The sequence below is a fragment of the Geotrypetes seraphini genome, chromosome 14 (assembly GCF_902459505.1).
Source record: "Geotrypetes seraphini chromosome 14, aGeoSer1.1, whole genome shotgun sequence".
Classification (NCBI taxonomy): Eukaryota; Metazoa; Chordata; class Amphibia; order Gymnophiona; family Dermophiidae; genus Geotrypetes; species Geotrypetes seraphini.
Window position 1 is genome coordinate 49,910,284 of NC_047097.1, and position 13,626 is coordinate 49,923,909.

At 41.4% G+C, this 13,626-nt stretch overlaps 1 protein-coding gene across 5 annotated transcripts in view; it reads left to right on the forward strand.

The window, feature by feature from the left end:
* The window catches only part of RFX7 (regulatory factor X7), a 309,205-nt gene that overhangs the window by 287,878 nt on the left and 7,701 nt on the right, over nucleotides 1-13,626 (forward strand). For all 5 annotated transcript variants that reach the window (XM_033919544.1, XM_033919543.1, XM_033919545.1 and 2 more), the window contains 2 exons: nucleotides 2,329-2,536; nucleotides 12,694-12,989. In XM_033919544.1, coding sequence (XP_033775435.1) covers nucleotides 2,329-2,536; nucleotides 12,694-12,989 — 504 coding nt within the window. The remainder of the gene's footprint in view (nucleotides 1-2,328; nucleotides 2,537-12,693; nucleotides 12,990-13,626) is intronic.

The following is a 13,626-nucleotide window of genomic DNA, read 5'->3' on the forward strand; positions in this document are numbered from 1 at the left end:
CGCGGGGCATTCAGCACAGCTCCCTGTGCTAAAAACCGCGATCACGGTGTAATAAAAGGGGAGCGGATATATTTGTCTATTTTTGTATAGTTGTTAAGAACTGAGGTGACATTGCATATTTTAAAGTCATCTGCTTGACCTCTGAAAAAAAACCTGAATATAAATGATAATTAACATTTTCTCAGCATACAGTGTGCGTTGTGTTTTTAAAAATTTTATTGTTGGTAGATCATTTTGACTTGATCATTTTAAAAGTAACTCGCAAGCCAAGAAAGTGTGGGCACCCCTGTCCTAGACAAAGCAGTTCAATGTAGGCACAGTCTGGAATTACAATTGAAAGTGGTTCTGCGGCTATACATTCCCCCTGAAAGGGCGGCTCGGATGGGAATTACCCCTACTCATAACTGCCCCAAGTGCACACAGGCTCATACCTCTTTGGAACACATGCTTTGGTCTTGTCCTCTGATCCTCCATTTTTGGCGTGGTCTGGGCACATTTATTTTATTTATTCAATTTTCTGTACCGTTCTTCCAGGGGTGCTCAGAACGGTTTACATGCATTTATTCGGGTACTCAAGCAGTTTTCCCTCTCTGTCCCGGCAGGCTCACAATCTATGTAGCTACACCGAAATTGAAAGGGATGACAGCCTTCATAGCGAGAACTGTGCTTATGGGAATGAAAGCCATTTTGACCAATTGGATATCCCGGGATCCACCAACTTATATTCAATGGAGATCTTTGATGATATTACATGCTTCTTTGGAGCAGAGACAGGCTGGTGACCTGGACCTGAGACCTGGTCGCCACTTCTGTCAGATTTGGGAACACTTTTGGATGGACCTTACACCCCAGGCTCTTGGACGATTACTGAATTGGTGAAGGGGGTCCCACGCCACTTGTCAGACTGTTAGATATTGATATCTTTGTGGGTGGGGAGGGAGTGGGAGGAGGGGTGATGGGGGGTTTGATTTGTGCACATGTGAGAGTTTCTAGATTGCACTGTTATGTGATTTTCCTTGCACTTTTTCTTGAAAACTTTAATAAATATATTTCAACATAAAGTAGATGTATCTGGAAGAGGAGTGGAGGAAGAAAAGATCACACAGAGAATATTAATTTTTTTCCTCCAGAAACCCAGTCTTACAAATAGTAGGTGGAAAATACATAAATTCTTTTTGGACCAGAATAGCTACCCCAGGTATACGAGTACAAAAGGACCTGTGTCTGTTGCATGTCTTGTTTAGATTTTCCCTTTGGGGGCTGAGAAAGGAGAGGCTTTTTTATGTGACAATTTGGTTGTTTGATTTTTTTTATTACATTTTAAATAGAGGTAGAATGGGGTTGATTAGCCTTGTGGTAGTAGCTGCTTTGAGAGAGTGAGGAAAACTCCTTTCAGAATATGGCATTAAGGAATGCAGATGTTTCAGTGTGATTTGTGTAGTTTAATTTTGTGGTTACCCTTATATATTATTAATAAGATTATATTGTGTGTAAATGAAGAATGAATGGAAGAAATAGCATTAGAATTAGTCCTATTATTATGGGGGAGGAGTTTGGGCACCCCCAAACAAAAAGTCATTCTGCTGCCCCTGAAATAAGAGAAGGTGGAATGACAGACTTATCTAGCAGATTTCTTTCAAGTACAAGTAGAAGGCCAGAAGAGGGACTGATAAAGAGGGCCGCCGCGTGAGCGGACTGCTGGGCACGATGGACCACCGGTTTGACCCAGCAGCGGCAATTTTTATATTCTTATGCTTCACTCTTCCAAGTAGAAGTAGAATCAAGTGGTAACAGGACTTTTGTTACATTCTCAGATACAGTTGGGGAAGGAAATGGCAGGCTACATAGCTTGAGAGGCAAGACAGTTTGGTTTCACTCCCCTTCTAACACCAAAGAAAGATAAGAGCAATTTCCTGCAAGTGGCCTAGTTTGGACTGACAATTGAGTGATTTCCTTAACAGAGATGGTGGTAAAAGCAAAGAAGAGTGATATAATTAGAGCTAGGTAATGTAGGTAGGATAACCAAGCAGAGAGCATAGGCCAAATGGATCACATCTGCTGACCTCTACTGTGCACAACTTTAGTGTTTACTGTTTTTACTTCATATCATATATTTAGGTTTAGTTTAAAGTGTTAACAGTGCTAATTACAACCACTTTCTGAAAATTATTTGCTCAACACATTTTTCCTCATCTATATTTCTTCTTTTAGATCTAAAGTTAGAGATTATTCTTTAAAGTTGCATTTATTTGAGAGATTAATACTTGTATTGATAATATGCTTCCTCGTCTTCTAAGTTTTATAAATAACTTGTATAATCTCTTTTAGCTGAATGGTATGGACTCTTCAGCACAGCTTCCAAATGCTGATGAAGAAGTTGTGTCTGCTGCCTGCTTGCTTGTACGTGAGTGGGCCCAGAAAACGTTAAGTCAGCAGTTTGATTCAATCTTGGATTTAGCTCGTTTTCTTGTAAAAAGTCACTACACTGGCACCAAATCGATGGCAGCTTTAACTGTAATGTCAGGAGCACCAGCAGGTAATAAACTAATCAATGTTTATGAACTCTCTTTCTGAATTACTTTGTTAATTTATTATTTATTTATTTTATTTAAAAAATTTCTATACCGTTTAAAACGAAACGATTTACATAATTTACATACATAATTTTAAAACAAAAACATGATAAAATAAATATACAAACAATCCTCAGAAATCATGACTACAGAATAATGCCATAGCTTGCATAGTAAAGATCATGAATAATTCATCAACTCTGCTAGAGAGGAAAATTATTGGCTAGAAAAAGGCATCTACAAATAACAGCGTCTTAAGTAATGTTCTAAACATGCCCTTTTCATGTCAGTTTCATATCTGACCCACCAAGGAGTTCCATATCTTAACTCCTGCACAACAAAAAGTCATTTTACCAGTCACAACAAGCCTTGGATTTACAGTTGTCTTCAGTAAAGCTAGATTCTTAGAGTGCAATAATCTTTTTGGTATATAGTGAAGTATATTGTTTTTAAACAATTCTGGAATGTTTCCTTACAAGAATTGATGACAAATTATTACTGCTTTATACTGTACTCTGAAGATGACTGGTAGCCAATGCAATTTTTGGAGATGTGGCAAAATGTGATCATATTTAGACAATCCCATTATCAATTTTGCTGCTGCGTTTTGTATAACCTGCAATGCTCTACATCTTACTTTTGTTATTCCAAGGAACGGGGAATATAATTATATGGTTAGATTATGGAATTGAAGGGCCTTTTTTAATTTAAATTTTAACACTCACTTTTTTTAAATAGTAGCTGAAGAAGTAGTAGCTTTTTTAAATAGTAGCTTAATTCCCTTCCCTGAAGAGTTTTTGTTTTTTTTCCAGGGTCCCAAAGGTGGATGCCTTTGAATCCACAGTAGCCATTTTGGTTGAGAGTGATCAGACAACAATTCCTCTCTTCACTTGATCTCTGAGACTTGCTTTCCCATTTTAATCAGGAATCACTAGCAGCAGTTCTGTTTTGGGAAAAGATTTCCAGTTCAGGGCAGTTGCCTTTGGTCTCATCATGGCACCAAGAACTTCTTCCAAAGCAATGGTGGTTATAACAACCTACTTTTTGCAAGGGAGGGCATTTTTCCTCTTTTTGTGCTCTGTCATCTGTCCTGTCTATGCATAGTAGTTCCTTTCTTTTCCTGTTAAAATTCTAGTTTATACTGCTTTTCAAACAGAAAGAAGGTGGTGTGCAGCAAGTATGAAATAAACCGAAACCTAAGGTATTCAGTTTGAAGAGTCTTAGATGAGTGGTGAGCTATGCAGAGAGCAAACTAATTTCCTCTCAGTCCCCAGAGTATTTAGTCAACAAGGGGAAGATTCTCAAAAGTTTGTGGTAAAATCCGATGGGCAGCTTTGGCAGACGCTATTGTTACGATTTCAAAAAGGCGAATCATTCTTTAAAAAACAGTGCATGCAAATGAGGTTTGCAGAGGGTCTGCTCAGCACCATCCTTATGTTCTGTCCAAAAGCTGCTATAGTTTTAGGATTAGCTTCGAATTTTGATATTAATGGCTATGACACTGGATTTAGTACCCTGGGCAGTAGTTCACTTTATAGCATTCTGCATTTCCATGCTTACCTGATTGTCTCAGTGGAGGACTTTGAAGTACGACTCCCTCTCCCTGTACTCAGTCTGGGAAATTCTCAACTAAATCTGGGTCACCATAGAGAAGACTGAAGGGCTGAGGAGGCCCACCATTAGGGCAGGTAATGCAAGGTTTTTGCTTCACAGGAAGTGTTTATGACTCATAACCAGGTTGAAGACCCAAGATTATTTTATTTATTTATTTAATTTATTTACTATCCTGTTTTCCCCAAAGAGCTCAGAATGGGTTACAGGTTAAACATACATAATATACAGTTAACAGGTTTTGATTGGCACTGGATTTATTCTACAATACCAATATACATAGTATACAGTTTACAATTTGCCTTAGTTCCAGTGCAAGGTTCTTCAATACAAGTTTTATACTACTTGACACATACTAGGGATCTAATACCAATATACATAATAAATTATACTTAGTTACAGTGCAAGATTTATCAATATAAGTTTTTATCCTAATGTGACACTTAATCAATATACATTAATATTTCTTTGTAATCTGTTGGCCTTAGGCAGGGGAGTTAGGTGAAGAGGTGTGTGTTTATTGCTTTTCTAAAGTTGAGGAGTCCTTTAAGGGATCTGATCTGTAGGGGCAGTTGATTCCAGTGGCTCGGTATAAAGTTTGGCAGTTGCAGTTGAAGGGCATGACCAAGGGACGTTTTGAGGCATATTTCATCCTGGGAGCGGAGGGACCTGTTCGGCACATATGGAGGAAGCTTAGTCGTCATGTAGCATGGCACCATTTTGTGCAAGGTTTTGAGTTGCTTTGACTATTTTTGGCCACAGGTTAAAGGGACAGCATCTGTACTGTATACTTTTTGATAACACAACAGCAGTGGCGGACTTCAATAAGCAGAAAAGGCAAAGGGGGTATGGAATAGCTCAAAAAGCAAAGCTTCTGTTCCATTTTGTAGAAGACAACTTACAAGTGATTTTAGTGACTCATACTGCAGGCATAGGAAGCATTCAGATTTCCTTCTTTAGCAAAAACACTTTGAGCCAGGGGAATTGGAGCTGGATCACACTTCTAGCTAATCATAGAGCAATGGGATTTAATGCCACTGGCTGGAACACCAAAGCCTATAAGTTCTTAGCTAGAGAGGAAACCCAGGATTTAATGCTCTAATTCAGCCCTTGCAGTGCAACAACCTACTCTTGACTCTACCTCCCCCCGGCACCAAGGCCTTTTTTCATATAGCAATACACCAAACCAAACTCAGCATTTAACTTTTGAAAAATACCTTGTGAAATAAATGTGCTCAGAAGTGTTGTTGGGTCCCAACCCCATGTGGCTTTTCTCAACTACTACTCATAATTTGACAAATTGAACAGTAGCAAATCACCTGGACCGGATGCTATACATTCCAGAGTGTTGATAGAATTGAAAAATGAACTTGCAGAGCTATTAGTAATTAGTAATTTTTCTTTAAAATCCAGCATAAGAATATAAGAATTGCTGCTACTGGGTCAGACCAGCAGTCCATTGTGCTCAGCAGTCCGCTCATGCGGCGGCCCTTAGGTTAAAGACCAGTGCCCTATTTGAGCCTAGTCTTACCTGCGTATGTTCTGGTCCAGCAGGAACTTATCTAACCTTTTCTTGAATCCCTGAAGGGTGCTTTCCCCTATAACAGCCACTCCCCAAAAATAAGACAATGTCTTATATTAATTTAGGGTCCAAAAAATGCAGTAGAGCTTAGTTTCGGAAGATGTCTTCTTTTTTTTTTTTTGTGTACAACGATCAACTCTAACCCATCCCCTTGTGCAGCATTTTTCTATCCCTCCCTCCCATCCCCACCATGCAGCAGAACCCCAAAAGCAATTTCATTGTGTTGCGTTAGATCTAATCTAATCTACGCATTGTTTTTGTATGCCACATCTTCCCTATAAAATAGAACTTTAAATGGTTAACAAATAAACAAATTACAGATCATCCTAAACTGAATTTCAGGTGTCATAACATTTCTGAAATAAAGTAGTCTTGAGATCTTTGTGGAACATATAATACATGGGCTTTTCTGAGGTAACTACAATACCAAACAGTTCCAAAGGATAAGCCACTTGCCTATTTACTGTAATGGAAGCCTGTGCTGAAGTGTATCTGGCACCATTTTGACAGGTAGAAAGGGACAAATTCTTCAGCCTATTCGGAACTACAAGAACAAGGGGGCATTCAGAGAAATTGAAAGGGGACAGGTTTAGAACCAATGCTAGGAAATTTTTCTTCACTCAGAGGGTGGTGGACACCTGGAATGCGCTACCGTAGGATGTGATAGGACAGAGTACATTAAGGGGATTCAAAGAGGGATTGGACAAGTTCCTGAAAGATACGGGGAATGAGGGATATAGACAGAGGTAATAAAAATAATAATAATAATAATATCAGTTTATATAACGCAGGACTGTGAAATTCTATGCGGTTTACAATGATTAAAAAGATGCTACAAATTGAGTGGAACATACATAGTTAGAGATTAGTGGCTAACAGTTTAGGGATCAGATTTAAGGGAGAGATTGTGATGGGAGCGATTCTCCAGATTCGTTACCTAGGTACTTCAAGAACAGGTATGTTTTTAGGTGTTTCCTAAATTCGCTATAGTTATTCGCGTGTATAATTAGTTTTTCCAGGTCTTTGCCCCATAAGGCTGCTTGATACGATAGAAGATGTTGATAGTTTTTCTTAAATTTACATCCTCTAGCCGATGGGGAGACAAACTGCAGGTGTGTACTCCTCTTATGTCTGTTGGTTGAGAAGGAAAAGAGGTCGGTTATATATTTAGGGGCTAGACCGGATAGTACCTTGAAGCAGAGACATCCCAGCTTGAACTTCACACGTGCCTCCATTGGCAGCCAGTGTAGGAGTTGGTAGGCAGGGGTAGTGTGATCGGACTTCTTCAACCCAAAGATCAACCTGACTGCCGCATTTTGTACCAGTTGTAGTCTCTGCATGTTCTTCTGGGAGATTGCCAGATGGGCAATTTTACAATAATCTAGATGGCTTAGTATTAGGGCTTGTACCAGAATTCTGAATGATGTAGCGTTGAAGTATGCTTTAATGGACCTAAGTTTCCAGAGAGTAAAAAAACCCTTTCTGACTAGGGAGTCCACTTGGTCTTTCATGGTTAGGCCTTGGTCCAGAATTACCCCCAGAACCTTCATAGTAGGTTGAATAGGGTAGCTGAGATTGTTGATGCATAGTGGAGTTGTAGTGACAGGTGGGTGTGGCGAGGCTATGAAGAATTTAGTTTTTTCTGAGTTAAGCTTCAGTCTGAATTCTGTGGTCCATTGTTCCATCAGGTTTAGTGCTTCTGTTGCCATGGGGGTAGTTTCAGAGGGAGAAGTAGTAAATGGGATAATGATTGTGAAGTCATCTGCGTAACTGAATAATTTTATACCCCGCTGGGCAAGCTGCATGCCTAGTAATGACATGTAGATGTTGAAGAGCAGAGGGGATAATGGAGACCCCTGTGGAACGCCAGATGGGTTTCTCCAGGTTTTAGAGAGGTTGTGATTAAAACGTACTTGATAGGTGCGGGACATAAGGAATCCTCGGAACCAGTCAAATACCTCTCCTCTGATGCCGATTGCGTCTAAGCATTGTAGCAATTTCTCATGATCCACCAGGTCAAAGACCGAACTCATGTCAAATTGCATGATTAGGGCATTATGGCTCTTGCTGAATAAGGAGCGTAGGTAATCCAGGATCGCCGCGATTACTGTCTCAGTGCTAAACAGAAGTCTGAAGCCAGATTGGGTTTCATGTAGTAGAGAGAACTGGTCGAGGTAGTCCATCAACTGGGTATGTACTAGATCTTCCATTATTTTTACAAAGAATGGAATAAATGCTACTGGTCTATATAGTTGGTTACTGATGTTAAGGATTGTGTACGATTTTTTGGAATTGGGGTGATTATAATGTGACCGTTATTAGTTAGGATAGAGATAGAGGTAGAGATAGGATCATGAAAAGGTATAGATAGAAGAAAAATGGGGATTAAAGGGTTTTAGACAAAGGATCACTTACAGGTCATGGACCTGATAGGCCGCCCCGAGAGCAGACTGCTGGGGGAGATGGATCCCTGGTCTGACCCGGCAGAGGCAACTTCTTATGTTCTTATGTTTAAAAGACTGTTACACTCAGTGTTTGGGGTGTCACAGCCCAACTAAAGCTAACATTTGGGGCTATAAATCCCAGGACTGTTCCAGTGGGTGATCTTCACTAATTTGGGGGTGTTGTACAGATAATACGAAGCCATTCCCCCCACACAGCAGAACCCCGCCAACCCTCCCATCTCATACCTCCGTTCCAAACAGTGGTGGCAGCAGCAATGAACAGGCTGCTTCGTGGAAGAGAGTTATGCGGGGACAGAAATCCCACCCGTCCCTGTCAAAGTCTCACCTATCCCCACCTGTCCCCGTGAGAAATCCCTCCATCCCCGCCCGTCCCTATAAACTTCAGAAATAGTTATTTCATTTAATTATGCTATTGAATTAAAGGCTCTGGTAGAAACCCATTTACAAATAAGCAAAGAGACTTTATTAATTTGGAAATAATAATTGGGAAGAATACATACTTTGTAAACGGGTTTCTACCAGAGCCTCTAATGTTTATACATTTTTATCAACACAACTAATATATTACTTTATGCTGAAGAAAAAAAAAAAAAGAAATAGAATTTTTTTCCTATCTTTGTTGCCTGGTTTCTGCTTTCCTCATGTTCTCATTCAATTCCTTCCATCCACTATCTCTCTTCTCTCTGTGTCTTCCATTTACTCTGAGACTGTGCCTCTCCCTTTCTCCCCCCTTCCAAATTGGTCTGGCACCCATCTTCTTCCCTCCGCTCCCCCCATAGTCTGGCATCTCTGTCTTCTTCCCTGCCAGCGTCTTCTCCCCACTCTCTCTTCCCCATTTCCCTTAAGCATCTTCTCCCCACTCTCTCTTCCCCATTTCCTTTCAGCGTCCTTCTCCCCCCTCTGTCTTCCCCATGTCCTTTCAGTTCTATAATGCCTGGACATGTGCTGAAGTGGCTCGCTCTCCCAAACCCAGTTCTCCACCATCTGGGATGGAGCTTCAACAAAATCCTTTTCCACATGTGTTCCACTGAACAATGCAAACTCTGCCTATGAGACAAACATGGACAATAAAGGCAAATAATGGAATGAATCCCGAGAGAGAGAAATGGTCTATACACAGATTAAATAAACTGCCTTCCTGTAATACAGCAAAGCATGGCACACACAAAATTAAAAATAAATGAAGAGAAAGTTAAATTGCAAAATAAATTCCATATTTTCCCCAGCTCAGCAAGTTAACATAACAAAAAAGTTTTTATATAACCACCCCACACGCATCCCAAAATCCACAAAGTCTTGTGTTCTGAACATGAGGAGCCAGGCATGCAAAGGTCTAACAATGAGTAAAAGGGAATAAGTAAAAGGCTGCCCTGGGGCAGACCGCCCCCCCTTGGTATGCCACTGCCTTGAATTTTTACTACCTGCCCTGCCGCAGCATACAGCCGACCGGAAGTCTCCCCGATGTCAGCGCTGACATCGGAGGGAGAGAGGGCTTTGCTTAAGCCCTCCCTCCGACGTCAGCACTGACATCGTGGAAAACTTCCGGGTCGGCTGTGTGCTGCGGCAGGGCAGGTAGGGAAAAGAAAATGAGCCTCGTGGCTCGAGTGCATCCAACCCCGCAGGAACCCCGCGACCCTAGGGGGCGTCCCCACGGGATCCCCGCGACCCTAGGGGGTGTACCCACAGGATCCCCACGACCCGAAGGGGAAACCTGCGGGATCCCCGCGGGTCCCGCGGGATTCCCGTCGTCCCCGTTCCCGTGCAGCTCTCTACTTCATGGCCTGTCCCGCCGGGGCCTTCCCTGTGCCGTGTCACTGATCACATCACCAGTCTACTGCATTTTTTTGAAGAGGTGAATGAGCATGTGGATAAAGGTGAGCCAGTTGATATCGTCGTGTATTTGGATTTTCAAAAGGCATAGTACCTCATGAAAGACTTCCGAGGAAATTAGAAAGTCATGGGATAGAAGCTAATGTACTACTTTGGATTAAGAACTGGTTGAAAGACAGAAAACATTAGATTAAAATGGTCAGTATTCTCAATGGAGAAGGGTAAATAGTGGGGTTCTCCAGGGGTCTGTGCTGGGACTGCTGCTTTTTAACATGTTTATCAAAGATCTAGAGCAGGGGTAGGCAATTTCGGTCCTCAAGAGCCACAGGCATGTCAAGTTTTCAGGATATCCACAATAAATATGCATGAGATAGATTTGCATCTCAAGGAGGCAGTACATGCAAATCCATCTCATATATATTCATTGTGGATATCCTGAAAACCTGCCCTGCCTATGGCTCTCGAGGACCAGAATTGCCTACCCCTGCTCTAGAGAGATAGGAATATCTACTAAGATAATTAAATTTGCTGATGACACAAAGTTGTTCAAAATTTTTAAATCACAAGAGGATTGTAAAAAATTCTAAGAGGACCATGGGAGACTGGGCATCAAAATGGCAGATGACATTTAATGTGAGCAAGTACAAGACATGTGGGAAAGAGGAACTCAAATTGTAGCTATGTGATGCAGGGTTCCATGTTAGGAGTCACTGCCCAGGAAAGGATCTAGGTGTCATCGTTAAGGATACTTTGAAACCCTCAGCTCAGTAGTAGATTTAAAACAAACTGGAGAAAATATTTCTTCATATAACGTGTAATTAAACTCTGGAATTTGTTGCCAGAGAATGTGGTGAAATCAGCTAGCTTAGCAGGGTTTAAAAAGGTTTGGATAATTTCCTAAAAGAGACGTCCAGAGGCCATTATTGAGATGGCTTGAGGAAATCCACTGCTTATTCCTAGGATAAGCAGCATAAAATCTGTTTCACTTCTTGGGATCTAGCTAAGGTCCTAGGTTGGCCACTGTTGGAAACAGGATACTGGTCTGATGGACCTTCAATCTTTCCCAGTATGGCAATTCTTATGTTCTTAAATTAAAATCTCCCCAAACCAGAGGGGGATCCACTAACACTTGTGCAATAAAATCTGCCAGAAAAGCCATTTCCATTGGGCAGCCCTTTTAGATTTATAACTTGGGTTATAGGAATGGAGAAGTAAAAACAAAACTAAAACACCTCCCCCCCCCCCCCATCAAGTCCTGTTGTACAGATAATACATTATCATGTACAGTTAATATTTTTGTGTCGTATGAATGCTCTACAGTAGAAGTAGTCTGCACTATGATAAATATTGGTAATATATTTCATATTAATGTTCTACTGCTGTTTGCCTTGTTACTGTTTTAATAAAATATATCCTTGAAATTAAAACCAAATAACTGATCTAGCATTAACCAGTAATATTTTAACTTATCTAATACAGCTGTCTTAGACTTTATCAGTAACTTACCTGTAGAATTATTAGCATCTATTTGCTTAGGTATTAAGCTACCTATTTTTTTTTTGTTGATGGACCATACCCCCGTGAAAAAAATTATATTTCATCTCTTATTAGATTATCAAAATGCTTGACCCTGCTCTACCACTATGGGCTAGATTCACTAAGCCCACTGATCAAGTCCCCACCACTTAGCGACCCCTTTACGACCTGATTTTTCTCTGATCATCATCTGATCCAGTCCAGTCCACGCATACAAATGAGAGGGAACGGCATTCAAATATAGGCAGGCAGTGATTCACTAAACAGATCTGGAACACCAACTGGACTGGCCGATCAACAGAAGAGGCGACTGCTGGCGACCAGTCGCTCACTGCTTTCTGCCTGGATTCTCCTGCTCTGACTCTCCTCTCGTCGGCCTGCTCTCACCCCAAATCTCCTTCTTTTGCTGTCCTGACTCGCCGCCCTGCTCTCGCCCTGAATCTCTCCTGCCACCCTGACTCGCTGCCCTGCTTTCACCCTAAATCTTTCCTGCCGCCTCGACTCGCCGCCCTGCTCTCACACCAAATCTTCTCCTCTCGCCACCCCGACTCTCCTGCCCTTTCCCGCACTGTGAGCCGTGGTTTTAACCCGCGGATTTAAAGTGGGTTAAAACCACGGGCTTGCGAAGAAAAGGAGAAGTAAAAAAAGTTAAAAAGATTGCTGCTCTATAAGCATGCGCGGACTAGATGGTCTGCGCATGCGTTGGAAACGCTATTCAGCGATCCCTGCAGTTGGTTGGGGGCGTGATTCTGATCGTCCTCAATTGCATGAGGACGTGTCGTGAATCAGCCCCCCGGAACCGGATCGGTAGGTCCGTTTAGTGAATCTAGCCCTATGAGTCTTAAAATTCATACTTCTAGAGAGTAAGGGGAGGTTCATCAAGGAGTGCTAACTGCATTAACTCACGCTAACGATTAGCATGTGCTAAACACTAAAATGCCCACAGGAATATAATGGGTATCTTGGCATTGTGCACTAATGCGATTAGCGCCCCTTCATGAATTCCCCAAAATATGTCTTATATAGTATTATATAAGCTTACTTATGAATTATTTTCTCTTGATTTTTAATTTTTTTATATGATATCTGTTTTAAGGAGTGAAAGGAATTGCCCAGCCTTCAGCTTTTATACCTACAGCTGAAAGCAATTCTTTCCAGCCTCAAGTGAAGACTCTGCCATCCTCTGTTGATGCTAAGCAGCAGCTACAGCGAAAGATCCAAAAGAAGCAGCAGGAACAGAAACTTCAGTCTCCGTTGCCAGGAGAACCACAGGCAAAAAAAACAGAAGGCACTTCATCCAATGGAATGACTAGTATTTCTAATGGGAGCCCTGCAATCCTCTCACCTCAACCTATTGGCATTGTAGTGGCAGCTGTGCCCAGCCCCATACCGGTAATTCCGTAAAAAATCTAGTAGTCAGATAAAGAGGTATTTTTGAAAGGACATTCAAGTCAGAATAGGGAGATCCAGGGCAAAATGTCCAAAATGGCTATCAAGATTTCCTGTTTGAAAATATGTTAGATGGATATCTGTGTGCAGAAGATGTCTAGTATTAACCATTTTACAAACTGGAATGTCTAAATTATGAACAGCGAGAAACAAGAGATATGGGCTTCAGTATGGCAGCATTTTTAGCAAACAGCCACACAATCCATGCAGAGCAGAGGGGGCAGTCTAGTGGTTAGTGTACTGGGTTGTGAATGACACGGGGAAAAAAATCTGTCCCCGTCACTGCCGCGTCCCTGGCCCACCGTCCCCGTCACTGCCATCCCATTCACCGCCCCGTCCCCACAACATCCATACAAGCCTCAGTACTGCAGTATTTAGCTTATTCCTTCCTTATAAATCAATGTTCTGGCTGCTGAACTAGAGAAAGAGATGTTCAGCTGGCAGGGCTTTGTTTATAAATTTTTATCAACACAACTAATATACTACCTTATCCTAAAGAAAATAAATAGAATTTTTTTTTCTACCTTTGTTGTCTGGCTTCTGCTTTCCTCATCTTCTCATTCAATTCCTTCCATCTATT